This window comes from Marmota marmota, unplaced genomic scaffold (assembly GCF_001458135.2).
Source record: "Marmota marmota marmota unplaced genomic scaffold, marMar, whole genome shotgun sequence".
Lineage (NCBI taxonomy): Eukaryota > Metazoa > Chordata > Mammalia > Rodentia > Sciuridae > Marmota > Marmota marmota.
This window is the reverse complement of record NW_026000229.1, coordinates 10,185,346-10,201,762: the sequence shown is the minus strand read 5'-3', so window position 1 is coordinate 10,201,762 and position 16,417 is coordinate 10,185,346. Positions and strand designations below refer to the sequence as shown.

The 16,417-nt window shown below is 31.2% G+C and overlaps 1 protein-coding gene across 10 annotated transcripts in view; it reads right to left on the bottom strand.

Annotated features, from left to right (window-relative positions):
* Nucleotides 1-16,417, bottom strand: part of Myo9a (myosin IXA) — a 261,808-nt gene that overhangs the window by 170,897 nt on the left and 74,494 nt on the right. For all 10 annotated transcript variants that reach the window (XR_007343894.1, XM_048793402.1, XM_048793403.1 and 7 more), the window contains exons 9-11: nucleotides 13,013-13,139; nucleotides 7,737-7,826; nucleotides 2,631-2,747 (exon numbers count right to left, since the gene is read on the bottom strand). Coding sequence is in view for 9 of the 10 variants with exons in the window: in XM_048793402.1 (XP_048649359.1) it covers nucleotides 2,631-2,747; nucleotides 7,737-7,826; nucleotides 13,013-13,139 (334 nt within the window). In the remaining variant the exon portion in view is untranslated. The remainder of the gene's footprint in view (nucleotides 1-2,630; nucleotides 2,748-7,736; nucleotides 7,827-13,012; nucleotides 13,140-16,417) is intronic.

The following is a 16,417-nucleotide window of genomic DNA, read 5'->3' as shown; positions in this document are numbered from 1 at the left end:
TAAAAAAAAAAAAAAAAAAAAATCAAGATTACTAAAGTGAAGGATCAGCAGAAGCCAGGTAATCCTGGCAATGCCAAGAAAACCATGTAATTTTTCCTATTTTAACTTCTATTTCCCAATAAATGGAGGTCTACTATAAAAACTAAAGTAACAAGTTTATTAATCAGCCTTATCCAGGCTAAGAATGAAACAAGATATAAAAGCATATAGTTTCATAAAGTTAAAATTAAGTATTACTTTAACAAAAAATACAAAGTTTAAAATGTTGACTAGCTCAAAATAGACTATAATAAAACAGCAATCCTTTCCTCATTCTCAATATCTGCTCCCTAGAGTCAACATTCCAATCTTGGTAGAGTACACAAGAGATTATTCTTTCATTTTTTTGAATATTTTACTTTTTCAATTCTAGAAATCATACGTAACTTTTTTCCACACCTGACTCCTAGAACTTATTCTATATAACTTCTTACTGTGATTGACACAGATTCAGCTCTAATCCCTGTATATAAACATCCATCTCACCACTTTATCGCATTCTTGAAACACTGGTTATGACAATTTGGTTAACTGAAAATAAGTTTTCTCCACTGCAACTAGGAAATGTACCAGACAAACTAATATAGTGAATGATAAATTATAAGATATTTCAGAAGTCTGTACTAGGAGTATTTTAATTCTATTGATTAAGTCTACGTCCTTAAGAAATATTAAAATAATGCCCTTCAAAATGAAGTCAATTTGATAAATCAGATTGCAATTCAAATTAATTTTATAGCTGTGGGCTTACTTAAACCATGAAAATTTAAGAGCAAATTTACCTTTAAAACAGTAAGATTAAACTAAAGCTGACATTTCTAATCAGTTTGAAAAAGCAGACTATTTCATAAAGGTTTTTGAAAAAAGTGAATCAGAACTGATTGAAGTTAACTACCACTAATCTGCCACATTAAAAACAAGTTCCAACTGGAAAAGAAGTCTGAACATAAAAACTGAAATTCTTAAAGTATAATGCTAAATATTTTTAAATCTTGGACTAGAAGAGGCCTTCCTATATAAGTAAAATAAATACATAAAACCCAGGACTAGAAAGGAAAAGAATGACAGGATTAACTGTGCAAAAACTTAAAACACAGGCATAGAAATACACAACATAACAAACCTTAAAAGTCAAGTAATTGGGCTGGGGTTGTGGCTCAGTGATAGAGCACTTGCCCAGCACAGGTGAGGCCATGGGTTTGATCCTCAGCACCACATAAAAAAGTAAAAAAATAAAATAAAAATTAAATTCTGGGAAAAAAAAAAGTTAGGTAACTAAAAAAGAGAAGATATATTGTATATATCAAGTTGAGTCTCCATAATGTCCACAATAAATAGCTCCTAAAAAGGAGTAACAAAAAGAAAAAAATAAACATCAGAATAGCACAAAGATATAAAAAAATAATACAGAAAATAAACTAGAGAAAACAAAATGAGGCATTCAACTTTCCGCCCCCAGTGCTGGGCACTGAACAGGACCTGATGCATGCAAGGCAGGCATTATTCCTCTGAGCCACATCTCCAGGACAGGAAGGCACTCAACTTTCATCACTGGAAACAATGAAAAAAAGTGGGAAATTCCTCTCTTCATAATCAGATTATGTAAATATTGATAATACCCAATATGGATAAAAGTGTAGGGTAACAGGCACTTTGATATACTGCTGGTAGAAGTATACAATTCTTTTTGAAAAGCAATTCAGCAGTAGCTGCCAAATCTTTAAAATACATATATCCTTAAATACAGCAATTTGACACTGAGGAATGAATCCTAGAGAAAGGTACATAGAGTTAAGTAAAATATTATTTGTTATGGTATTATTTATAACAAAAATTACTTATTTTAATGAGATTTATTTTACACATCATACCATATATTTCAAAATTACGGAAAATAATGAGGTCCAGACATATAATGACATGGAATGTACATAAAGAGACTTTATGTTAAAAAATAGTTTGCAAAAATATAGATAGAATGGTTGTATTTATATTTTAAAAAACAATTCTGTATGTGTATGTTTTCAATATGTAAATACACAGGGAAAAAAGATCTGGAAAGACACACAGAACAGTTCCTCTGAAAAGGGTAATAAATAACAGAAGTAAAAACAATACTATACTCTAACATGAATGAGTCAATCCCACAAATCCAAAGGCCAAATGTTTTCTCTAGCATTCAGATGCTAATTCACAATAAGGCAGGGGGGGACCCTAGAGAAGAATCGCATTACCTTAAATTAGGTAGAGGGAAGTGACTGGAGGAGAGCAGAGGGGAGGTGGGGATAGGAAAGATAGAATGAAACAGACATTATTACTGTATGTGTATATATATATATATATATGACTACATGACTAATATAATTCTGTAACATGTACACTCAGAACATGTACATTATATCCTATCTATGTATGATACATCAAAGTGCATAAATGCATTCTACTGTCATGTATACTAATTAAAACAAATTAAAAAATTAAACAAAAACAATACTATACTACTCTACATAATTCTGTGCTTTAAAATTTCATGTATTAACCAGTTTATTAAAACAGTTTTCTAGGGAAAACATAACCCAACATATTTTTACCTTGGTATTTCGCTCCAAATCTTTACTATTCAGAAGTGCATGATTAATTCGAAAAACTATCCAGTCAAACAAAGCACTATACAAAGACTTAGCCATGGAGTTCCTCACGGTCACAGCCTGCAAAACAAGAAAAGGGTTGTGAATGCAAAATAATAATCTAAGATACTACAACAAAGTATACTCTGCTCTCATTCAGGGAAAAAAAAAAAACTTACTATATTGAATAAAAGCTAATTTTTCTCTCAATATAAATAGCTTATAATTGAAATTTTCCATATGTACTCATTAATTTAGTCCAACTCAGGGAATCCAGGCTAAAATTACCATAATATAGAAATAAAACTAGGTCATCCACAGTTCAAAATATTTTTACTGAAAATTAGGGTATATATTTCCCCTAGGAACAAAAGTATAATGGAAAGTTTACAAACAAATGACCTTACCAGAAGAATATTCAAGGCAGAGAAATAAATCTGAGAGCAAAAAAGGAATTAATGCCTGTGGAATCCTTCTCACATCGTAAAGCATATATGTACTACCATCACAGTACCATTCACAGTTGTCTTCAGCTCATCATCCACAATAACCTCTAGAAGTATTTCATACCCAGAAATAGTAACAACTGCCTACTTCCAGATTTCTCTAGTTTACGGAAATTCTTCTGTACTATCTTTTTGTAAGATTGAAATTTTTATAAAAACAGAAGTCTATTTTTTCAAAAAAGGTATATATCTTATAGAATTGAATCCTGTCCATTAGAAGACTACAAATCCCAATAATTTATGCATATATATTATGTAGGGATTTATTTTGAAAACTGTATATTCAGGTATACATTCAGAAATGTATATTACATCTCTGCTTTGAAGTACAGAAGAAATAGTAATGATTGAGAATTACACTGTCGGGACTGGAGTTGTGTGTGACTCAGGAGTAGTTAAATTTTATTTAACTTGTCTGGCATGTGTGAGGCCCTGGGTTCGATCGTCAGCACCACATATAAATAAATAAATGAAATAAAAGATTCATTTACAATAAATAAATAAATGCACTATTTTCTGATCCTCGTATCTTTATTTATTCTAGCTGCATTGACCATGGTCATGACACTTCAATTCTTAGGCTGCAGGATATACATCCATAAATTGGAGATTTACAGATACTATATACAACCTATGAATTAATTTCAATTATTATAAGTGTTCTACTGTATAAATCATTCTGAAATTTGACTTTTTAATTTCATATTATATTTTGGAGATTTTTCAACTCTGATTTATATATTCTAGTTTCTTCTGGAAGAGAAAGAGAAGACTGGTATCAAATTAACTACAAAACTAGAAATTTAAAAAGTAAATGAAAATTCTTTTAACAATTTTGAGAAAAAGCAATGTCATCTTAAAATTCTACATCTTGAAAAATTATCAAAGAAGAAAACCAAAAAGCAAAATGTATACAGCATAATAGAATAACATGCAATTTTCTCCCATAGGGATAAAAACAATCTTTGAAAGAGAAGGAATCTTGCCAGTTGCCACAACATGAATGAATGTACCTGGAGGACATTATGCAAAGTGAAATACCAAAGAACAAATGCAGAATGATCCCAGTTATGTGAGATTACTAAAGTAATCAAACTCATAGAAGCAGAGTACAGAGCAGTGGATACCAGAAACAGGAAAATGAGGGAAACATGGAGATGTGAGTGAAAGGATACAAAGTTACATTTACATAGGACAAGTAAGTCTGAGATCTAACATACAACATGATGACTATAGTTAATAGTATTGTATTGCATATTGGAAGTTTGCTAAGAGAAGAGATTTCAGATTCTCTCACCACAAAGAAAAGATAGATATGTGAGAAGACAGATATGTTAATTTGCCTGACTGTAGTAACAACTTCACTATGTCTATGTACATCAAAACTTTATATTGAATACTTTAAACATACAATAAATATTGAAGCTAATAAAAATGAAGATAATCTGATCAAACTCAACAAAAACTAAAATATTTTAAGATTAAATAAATAAGCATAAAACACAGAATATAAGGATGTGTTATTACAATAAATTTTATGAACACATTTTACCTAAAAAACTTTCAAATTAAAACTAAAACCTACCCACTTGTTTATAAATATCATTTTTATAAAATACCATCACTATACAGAACCCAGATCCGCTAATAAATATCTATTTATTCCATATCTCTCAATTTTTATTGCCTTTTTCTCAATGTAGTCCTACCTATATAACTTAACCTAAATAAAGCACAAATACTACATAGTATTTCCCACCAAAGCAAGATTTCACTTAGTGATTCCTATCTTACTAAAGAATACCAATATTCTTAGTTATTCAAGCCTGAAACTTGGAACTCATTTTTTTACATCTCCTTTTTCTTTCTGCCCTAATTCAAGTCATAACTAAGTCCTCTTGATTTTACCATATTGTTTCTATTGGCATGTTACCATTTCTTGCAGAGCAAAAATCTTTCTCCATACTACTACACTCTCTGAACTCTGTTCTACATCAACTCTTGCAGAATCTTAAATAGATAAAATAGCCTAAATAGTCCTAAAATAGCCCCCAAAATTCCTTTTCCCTGGAGTCCATGTTCTGTATAATATCTTCCCTCACTTAAGTATAAATTATAAATATAATGGATTTCTCACCTACATTTAATTTATGTTACATTATGAAGGTGAAAGGATTTTAAAGATATAATTAAGGGCCCAAATCAGCTGATTTTTTTAGTTATTCCAAAGTAATAGGTGGGCCTGGCGTACAAAACAATCTTTTTTTTTTTTTTATATTTTTTTTAGTTGTAGGTGGACACAATACCTTTTTATTTTATTTATGTGGTGTATAGGATTGAATCCAGGGCCTCACACATGCGAGACAAGTGCTCTACCGCTGAGCCATAGCCACAGCCACAGCCCATACAAAACAGTCTTAAAAAGGGACTGGGACCCTGTATCAGAGATTCTCCTACTGGCAATGAAGAAACAAATTGCCATGTTGTGGATAGAGCCACATGGCAAGAAACAGCCAGCAACTTTTAGTTGCTGGTAACAACACCTGCCTGACAGTCAACAATAAGTACCTTAGTCCTATAATCACAAGAAACTAAATTCTGTCAACAGTCTAAATTTGGAAGAGAGCCTTAAGCATCAGATGAGGTCACAGCCCTGATGGACATCTTGATTTCAAACTAGTCCCTAATTAATCTAAGCCCAGAGTCATGACTCTTGAAAACTGCCAAAATAATAATCTATATTGTATTAAGTTGCTAAGTTTCCTACACAGTTATAGAAAACTAACATTCCCTCCAAATGAATTCTTCAAATTGCCAAAGTGCTCCTTAAAAAAAAAAAAAAACAGTCTTAAGAAAACTTTTTTCTTAAAACACTTAACAGTATTTCCATTTTCTTCAAGTAAAATACTAAAACATTTAAGAAATGCTTCCCATTTCAAAACTACTAATGGCTAGCACATTTCTGAGCACTGGGTATTTTCAAATATTTATCAAACGAATAATACACCAAACAAGCATAAATAAAAATAAAAGTTTTTTTAACTCAGAAGTTGAATTTAAAGGTAAAATATAAAGAAATTTTTTGTAATAAAAAAAAGTTTACAAAATATAAAAGCACCAAACATTTTAGAAAAAAAGGCAAAACTCTTAAAGGTTTGGGTTTTTTTACTATTTAGAAAGGAGCTATCAGAGTAGGAAACTGTAAGATATGACATAAGAAGAAACACAGACTCAGAGACATAGTTAAGAGGAACCCAAAAGAAGGATAAATGATCAATGTTAGCCTAAAAAAAAATTCTCCAAGGCCACTTTTTTCACTTGTGTTATCTTCTCATCTCACTCATATACTATTTTATAGTTTTTCATCACCTTCATAAAACTCCTCTGTATCAATGGATTTTCAATAATTTTCTTATTTATCATTTAGAAATGAAGGGTTTCCCAAAGGTTCATGTGTGAAGGATAGAGTCCCCAATTCAGCAATGTTTCAGAGATGGGGCTGCTAGAAAGTGACTGAATGATGCGTGAATCGATCCATTGATAAATTCATAATTTGGTGGCATTATTGGGAGATGGTATAAACTATAAGAGGTAGGGGCTAAGTGGAAGAAGTCACAGGGTTGGGGGTAGGTTCTGAAAGGGTATATTTTGTCTCAAGCTGCTGCTTCTTTCTCTGTGCTTCCAAGGTGCCAAGAGGTAAGCAACTTTCCCCCACTGGAGGCCCAAACCAATAGAGTAGACCAACCAAGAAATAAAACCTCTGAAATCATGAGCCAAAATAATTTTTTCTTCCTATAAGTTATTTTCTCAGGTATTTTGACACAGCAACAAAGAGCTGACTAACACACTATCCTATACACTTAGTATGGTAATAAACACAAATTTCATCTGGCAAATTATACGGATGTTATTTAAAGCCATAAGAGTGAGATAATGTAGATAAAGAATACAGAGAAGACAAAGGTTGTGTCCTACCTAGTGTACCCACCTTTTTGGAGGTTAAGAAGAAAAGAAAAAGCAAGCAAAAAGAACTACAAATACGGGGCCCACCACAAAAAAGTAACCCAGCAAAGTATAATGTGCTAGAAAGTAACCGGAAAAAATGAGGTCTCAAGAAGGAATAATCAATGAGATCAAACAAACACTAATAATTTACAATTCTACCTACTATCTGTCTACCTCATATTAATAATATTAAACTTAATGCTGTTTTTTAAAAAAAATGTAAAAGACTTATTCTTCAAATTCTTTCATTTTCACAAAAGGATCAAGCTGTGAAAAAACTAATAAAAATTTAGAGAAATTTTTAAAAATATGAAACTTAAGAATGATGAAAAAATTTAAAAAGAACAGTGAAGAAAGATCCTTGGGGGAAAAAATTTAAAGCTCCTACTTAAAATCACATTCAGTTTCTATGTGAATGGAAAATTCATGATCAAATTTCAAGGGCCTAGAAAATGTGTCAGTAAACAGATTTTTTAAATTGTCATTTTAATTTTGTTAAGAGGAAAAACACAAACTCCTAAGAATGTCTAGAATGCTTTGATTTCAAAGAAAACCATACCTCTGCCAACTTGTATGGTAAAATAAGCTTCTCTCCAACTGTCACCGTCTTTCTCGTTACTAATGCTTCAAATAGCATCTCTTCTTTAACCTATACATAAAAAAGTAAATTCAATATATGATATTTATGACAAAGTTGAATTATTTTATTGAAAAGCCAACAGAGGAAAAAATATTATATTATATGGGATCAGCAAATATACAATAGAGAAAAAAGGAAATCCAAGAAAAATACCAGCAATTTGAACATTGGTCAAAGTAGAATTTAACTTGTCTCACTCACTCCCATTACCCCCACTAAAAACCAAAACAAGGTAGATGAGATAAACAGGTCTTTTTAAAATTTGCTTTCTGAGCGTAACAGAAAATAAGTTTATTATGCAAAATATAGAAAATATAGAATAGTAATAAAAAAATTTTTATTTAAAACAATCAATCACAATACCACAACTGGAGACAAGGATGAAAAATAGTACTTCTTGAATTTCAGGAAGGTTCTCAAAAAGCCCTTATTTATGTTTCAGATGTTTATTTTTATCTATGGATATTAAACTTTAAAATAAAGTTGACACTCCCATTGTTCTCACTCACTTTGTCTCCCAGAGGTAATTACTATCATGAATTTGACATGTATCATTTTGGTTTTTGTTTTTATACTTTTATATGTATTAAATGTATTCATAAACATGATGGTATACTATCAAATAAATTTAACTCTTCTGTATGGTAGCATATTACCATATGTTTTTGAGATATAATTATGTTTATAATTTAGATTAAGCTTATTCACTTAATTGCTATATAGCATACCAATAATACCTGTGTGTAATACAGTCTTCTATTTATCGTAATTATAATCACATTTACACTCTTTTCAATTTTGCACAACTGGAAAATACACTACAATGAATATTCCTGCATATGAATTCAAGAGTTCCTGTAATGAACAAACTTAAAAATAAAATTATCAGTTTATAAGATACTCATTTTCAGCTTTACAGGATATTACCAAACTCCTATATGTAATTTTTACCAATGTGCTCTCTGAACAGTAACACTGAAAGCTCCTATTTCCTCAAACCTTGACTATATTTGGTTTTATCAGGCCTTTAAATTTTATAACACTGAGGATGATAAAATGATAAAACAAAGATATTTTATAAAAGCATGAATATGTAATGAAAATATTACATTCATAAAAATTTATGGAGACAACATAATATCAAACCATGTCAAGCAAAATAATGTTACATTATAAGGAAAAGCTGAGTTATAAAATCATAGAAGGAAGTATTATCCCCACTATCAGCAATTTATGTCAGATTTTAAAAAATCCTTTCACAGCTATTTAAGTACTGGGGAATGAACCCAGGTGCACTTTACCACTAGGCCACATCCCCAGTCCATTTTATTTTTTAAAACAGGATTTTGTTAAATTGTTGAGGCTGGCCTTGAACCTGAGTCAATGGAATTACAGGCATGTACCTATCACTAAACTTGGCCATGAAAGGATAATTTTGAACCATATTCAACAGGAAAGTATCTGGCAAATATAACACCATAAAAATATGTATAATGCCCTCTTTTAAAGTATCCATTGCTCAATTCTCAAATTTCAAAAACTGCAAATAATTTGAGGCACATTACCTTCACAAAATACAGTAAAACTAAAAATGCACAATGAAGTTTAAATACAATGCACCCAACCTAATAGATATATTTAAAATACTTTGAAAAATGCAAATAATACTGGGTTTCAAAAAATAACAAAACTAAGACAGGTAAGAAGAAACATATGCAAGAAAAAAACAAAGGTATATTATATGGTACATTTCTACAATTATTCAAAATAAATATTTAAAAATAGGTGACAGTATATATCAGTGGTAGAGCACAGGCTTACAGCATGTAAAGAGGCCCTGGATCCCCAACTCCACCACCAACAACAAAAAAATCTATGCTGTAGATTCAAGAAATCTTTTTAAAGAATAAATATTTATTAGTAGAAAATTCAACAAGCTCAATCCCCACTAACAGAAAAAATATAAATTGTGTTTTATCAATGAAATCTTAAGAGTTAAAAGAACCTAGAATATATAAATCAGAATTGAAAAATCTCAAAAATATAATATCAAATTAAAAAGTCAAATGTCAGAATGATTTTTTACAGTAGAGCATTTATAATAAAGTCTGAAATTTTCACATAAAAGAAAAAATTAAGAGAAACATATGGGTAATAACGAGTGTAATGCATTCCACTATTGTCATGTATTTTAAAAAAATTTTTAAAAAAGAGACAAACAAAATTCAAAGAGAGAAAAAATTCAAATTAATAATTTTAAAACAATAATTTTTAAAAGAGAGAAACAAAATTCAAAAAGAGAAAAAAATTCAAATTAATAAGATATTTATAAGGAAATCAAAAATAATTAATTTTAGATGTCTAACATATGATTTCTTAGAAAAATAAAAATTATTAAAATAATTCACATCAGCTTTGAAAAGTAATAAAAAATTCATTAACATGGAACAAATGGGAAAAGCATCCAATAAAACTCTCATAAGGTTGATCTCTCAAACCTTTCAAGAACACACTATTGATCCTTCTTTTAAAAAAAGGAAAAAGAATGAAAATGACCTAAGTCATTTTGGTGAATTGGCTTTTCTGCTGGCACTAAAGCCTGACAGAGATAATACATAGATCTATACACATGTACAACCACAGAAAACACATTAATCTTATTTTATTTGGTAAGCATCCTAAAGAAAATATTAATAAATTCATGATATTTGAATCAGCTACCTCTAAAATTTCCTAAATATTTTGTTATACACATATGACTTTCAAAATTTTTACGTTATCAATACAAACCCAACACCAATAGATTCACTATTCAATGTACAAAATTTCATGTTTATCTAACTGAAAAACTGTATGTAAACTAAAAACCCGTTCTTTATAATATTTGAGCAGATATTAAAATATACTCAAGATACAAAATCTGATAAAAAATCTGAACAGCTTTTGGTAATGATGATGGTTCTAAAAAAAAAAATCCTCCATAATTACAATAAATCTACTGGAGATTTTTCACATTTCACTTAATCTCACCAGCAAAATCTATCCAAATAGGCTTTGTATACACAAGAATAAAAATATTCACTGCTGCATGAGAAAACAAATTTAAAAACTAGAAAAAGTAAAATTAAATCACTACCTTTAAACTATTCTTCAAAATTACCTATGTAATTTTAAGTTGTTTTGCCATTGTTAAGATGCTCCTCCTCTAGGTCTAGAATCTCTGATACTTGCTGAAGGCCTGGATATAAATAACATCAACCAGTCATATTGTCCAGTATTATAACACCACCAAATGCTTGACCAAAATATCACCTGAAGTGCCTGATTGAAATATTCTTTGTTCTCTGACCTTCAGACCTTCAAAATTATAATCTTATGGCACCACAGTCCATCTCCCCATAAAAATTCTTTCCAATGAGTGAGTCTAGTTCCAATTTAAGATACTCCCTTTGCCTGCCCCTATCTCCAGGATGTCATTTCATTATAACTAAAAGCAATGCCCAGTCATGTGTCGTGCTGTGCTTACATAAATAAGAAAGAGGCATCCACGGTTCTCCAAGAGCACTGCAGCCTTCTAATGGACACAACTAGAAAACAATTAACTTTATACTACAAAACCCAAACTATACCAACTAGAAGGAGATGTTCTATGTATAGGGAGTTGGTTTAGACTACTTAATAAGTTTACTCTCAATGAAGTAGCAAATGAACCAAGATTTGAAAATATTAATATTTCAACTTCTAAAAGGCACAGTAAGCTATAATTTCTAACTGCCAAAAACTGTAAATAAAGAAGACAACTAACTCCAATAGGTGAATGGATAAACATACTGCAGTATACCCACACATACAATGGAATATTACCCAGAGGTAAAAAGAAATGAACTATCAAGCCACAAAAAGACAAGGATGAATCTTAAAACACCTATTACTAAATAAAATAAATCATTCTGAAAACCTATATGCTCTATCATCCCAATTACACCGCAATTACATTATATTACATTCTGTTAAGAACAAATTTATACCACCAGGAAAATGATCAGAAGTTGTTACCAACTTAGAGAGAAGAGTTGAATAGGTGAAGTACAGAGAAATTTTTAGACCTGTAAAACTATTCTGTATAACATTATAATGGGGATACCTGGCTTCATGTCCTAGTCAAACCCATTCAGCACAGAGTAATGTATGTAAATTTCTTTAATTATCAAGACTTTAGGAAATTCCAGGAAAGACCATGACAAGAGACTTTACTAACTATATGACAAATATAAGAAAAAAATCTCAAGAAAGAAGATAGGAAAAGATGACAATCTAAGCAACTTTAGAAACTAGTGGAATCTCTAGGACTAAAGACAAAAAGAACTGTCCATAGGCACTATACTCAATTTGAGAAAGTTATTTCCCACAAATAACTACTACAAAAGAACATTGTTAACTGCACATTTATGGATGGCAGAGGGTATAAAAAGGTTTCTCATTGTTTGAGGAGAGTTAACAGATATGCAAGGTGAGAGAATAAATGATTCATGTAGGAATGGATTTTTAGAAACTTCAGTATGAAGTCATGCTTAGCTTTATATAGATGCAGTGGATTACATATAGAAATATTTAAAGATATGTGTATATACACAAGTTAGAATATACATATATTTTTCCTTGATCTGTCAGATGAGAGGGTCTGTAAGAAACAACATTCCATCTTATAGGGTGAATCTGAAAGATGAGTAGAAGATGAGAACATTCAAATTATATTCAACCCATTAAGAAAAAAGCAGTTATCTTTACTCACCTACCCCAAAACCCCATTTTTAAGTAAAATAATCTAACCAAAATCTTCACTATGAGAAGAAAAATCTCAGATTTGGAAAAAGCAAAATAAACATAAATTTTTCCACAATCTTATAAAGTCTAGAGTAGAAATATTCATCCTATCTAACAAATTGAGCAATTATAAATGTGTGCAGCAAGTAGAGGCAGAGGAGAAAACACAACTGTCTATAAATTCTGGCACACTCAATAGTAAAGTAAGGCAGATGTCAGGAGAATCTCCATCTTTTAGAAACACTATTAAGAAAGAATATCTAATAAAATCATTAATAAAAAGCATTAATCCACATATATCTGTAAAATAGTTATACAAAAAAGAATTTTACATTCTAAAATTCTTGCTAATTGAAAATGTCATCACTCACTTCTAGTAATTCTGATACAACAGGCAGAACTTCAGGATTACAGATATCAATGGAGTCATCCCGGTATGTCTTCTTTTTATAGCAGATATTACCCAAATGTAGTATTGCTGAGAGGAGAGAGAATATCCTGTAAAAATAAAAACACAACTTACAAATTGAAAATGTGCATTCTCAAAGCTTGTTTCATTTTAAAATTCTTGCTAAGCAAAATACCAGTACAAATAGTTTTCAGAAAAACAAGAAACATGAGAATAACTACAAATAAATCAAAAGTCACTGTTTACTGCAAAGTGCTATACATGACCTTAGTTCCAGTATTATACCATTTGTTATGTAGTTGTTTCAAGAGATTTCTTTTTTTTTTTTCCTTACATCTTCATACATGTATTTTATATAACGATGAGGGTCTCCTTCCACCTTCCACGCAATTCCCCTTTCCCTCCCTTTCCCTCCAACCTCTCTTCCCTATCTAGAGGTAATCTCTTCACATGCTCCTCCTCCTCCCTACCCCATTTTGTGTCACACCCCCCCCTTATATCAGAGAAGACATATGGCATTTGTTTTTCTGGGATTGGCTAACTTCACTTAGCATAATCTGCTCTAATGCCATCCATTTCCCTCCAAATGCCATAATCTTATTATTTTTTGGTGCTGAGTAATATTCCATTGTGTATATATGCCACATTTTTTTATCCATTCATCCACTGAAGGGCATCTAGGTTGGCTCCACAGTCTAGCTATTGTTAATTGTGCTGCTATAAATATTGATGTGGCTGTGTCCCTGTAGAATGCTGTTTTTAGGTCTTCTGGGTATAGACTGAGAAAAGGAATAGCTGGGTCAAATGGTGGTTCTATTCCCAGCTTTTCAAGGAATCTCCATACTGCTTTCCAAATTGGCTGTACCAATTTGCAGTCCCACCAGCAACGTATGAATGTACCTTTTTCCCCCACATCCTTGCCAGCACTTGTTGTTTGACTTCATAATGGGTGCCATTCTTACTGGAATGAGATGGTATCTTAGAGTAGTTTTAATTTGCATTTCTGATTGCTAGAGATGATGAGCATTTTTTTGTGTATTTGTTGATTGACTGTATATCATTTTCTGATAAGTGTCTGTTCAGGTCCTTGGCCCATTTGTTGACTGGGTTATTTGGGGTTTTTTGGTGTTTAGCTTTTTGAGTTCTTTGTATACCCTAAAGATTAGAGCTCTATCTGATGTATAAGGGGTAAAATTTTGTTCCCAGGATGTAGGCTCCCTATTCACCTCACATATTGTTTCTCTCAAGAGATTTCTTGCCTGAAATTGTTATAGTATTTTAACAAGTCCATGTGTTTACAAATACTGTTGTTTCTGTCTGGAATGCATTTTCCCCATACTATTTTAGAAACACTGAAACAAAATCTCTGAAGGAAAGGCCTCAGAATTTGCATTTTTATCAGTTATCTGTGGCTATTTTTTTTATGATTAATCATGTTTTAAAATGCTTTTTCTTTGTTAAGTATGAGGCCAGAGTGGTATATTATCTAATAATTAGACCCCTTTGTGAAATACTCTAAACTGGATCCTCTCTCGTGTGCCTAGTTCCTATATCAGAGGAACATATTCCTCCAGTAAATAATCAATTCATCTACCTTTGCACTATTATCCCATTGACCCCAGTTAACTCTCTCTCACCTGAACTAGAAGAACTTTCTATCAAAATACTCTCATTTTTATCTTTCTCTTATTTTAAATAAACTGCTGAGATTCAACATGTTCTTCTCTTCAAAGTAAGCTTAGTAAAATATTAAATCACTTGTTTTCACCTTGTTACTCCTACTTAGTACCACATTTGGCATCTTCTACCCCCTAATATATCTCAGAGGTTACCAAGGACTTCCACACAGCTAGGAAGAGATATGAGATTATCTGACATTTCAGAGGCATTTAACACAGCTAATCACTTCATTTAAAAGCCCTTTCTGAATCTCTTAAATACATATAACTTTGTACCTTTACCAGTTGAAAATAACTACTTGTCTTCCTAAAATTAGGAAGTATTCTAAATAAAGCAAAAATATTGCTTTAGGAACCAGATATACTTTGAATCAACATCTAGTTCATGAGTCTAATTTTTCAAATAACATAAAATTTTTAAATGTTTGAATCACTCTCATGATTCAAAGAAAATATACATTGTAAAGGAATAATTCATTAAAGTTTACTGAAATAAAGTAGAAAATAAACTCAATATCAACAGAAACATAAAAACTAATGCAAGTCAGGCAGCCTCAGCAAAGAGGGGGATGCCAGGCAACTCAGTGAGACTCTTTTTCTAAGTAAAATACAAAATAGGGCTGGGGATATGGCTCATTGTCAAGTGCCCCTGAATTCAATCCCCATGACTAAAAAAAAAAAAAAAAACTAATGGAGGTCAAAAAACATGACAAATTCACGACCCACTTTTTCAACAATTATTTTTAGTGGTAGTTTATATGGTAGCTAACTATATTGTTTCCACATCTGGGATTTAATAATCAGCACATTAATGCTCTCCCACACAAATATGTGATCCATCAACAATTATGTCATATAAGTAATCCAAAGCACTATAAATCAACATAAAAAATATTTTAAAACATGAACAAAAATCCCTGTTTTCAAAAAGTACTTTTCTTGGTGGTGGTGCTGGAGATTGAACCCAAGGACTTGTGTAAGCGAGGCAAGCACTCTACCAACTGAGCTATATATCCCCAGCCTCAAGAATATAACCTTATATTAGGTGATGGCAGTAAATAACTATACTATAGGTCAGATATTTTTAAAATACAGAAGGTAATAACAAAGCACAATTATGGAAATTTTTCATTCAAAAAAGGCAGGACATGAACAGAGCTTTAAAGAAAACAAGTTTCAATTTGCATATCAAAATTAAATTGTGTTTTGTTGTCAGGTATGCATAACAGTAAGATCACTGATACAGAAAAAGAGGAGTTATAAAAGTAGCATTATACAGTAATAATTTTGTATGTGTGTTGTTTTTTTAAAGTAAGGTGCATGGATAGCATTCAGGGTCACAATGAATGTTTATGGCTGTACATTTTACAAAAAAGAAGAGCTCCAGCTTTCTCTGGATTCTCAAAGAACTTATAACAAAAAGAAAAAAAAAAAAAAAACAGCTGAGGCAATAGTTAGAAAACTGTTTGAAAGAATCAAAGGAAATAACCAGGAGTGATGGCACATGCCTATAATCCCAGCAAATGTGAGGCAGGAGGATTACAAATTCAATATCAGCCTCAGCAACTTAGACCCTGTTTCAAAATAAAAATTATGAAAGAGTGGGGATGTAGCTAGGTTCAATCCTCAGTACACACACACACACACACACAAAAAAAAAAAAAAAAAAAAAAAAAAAAAAAAAAAAA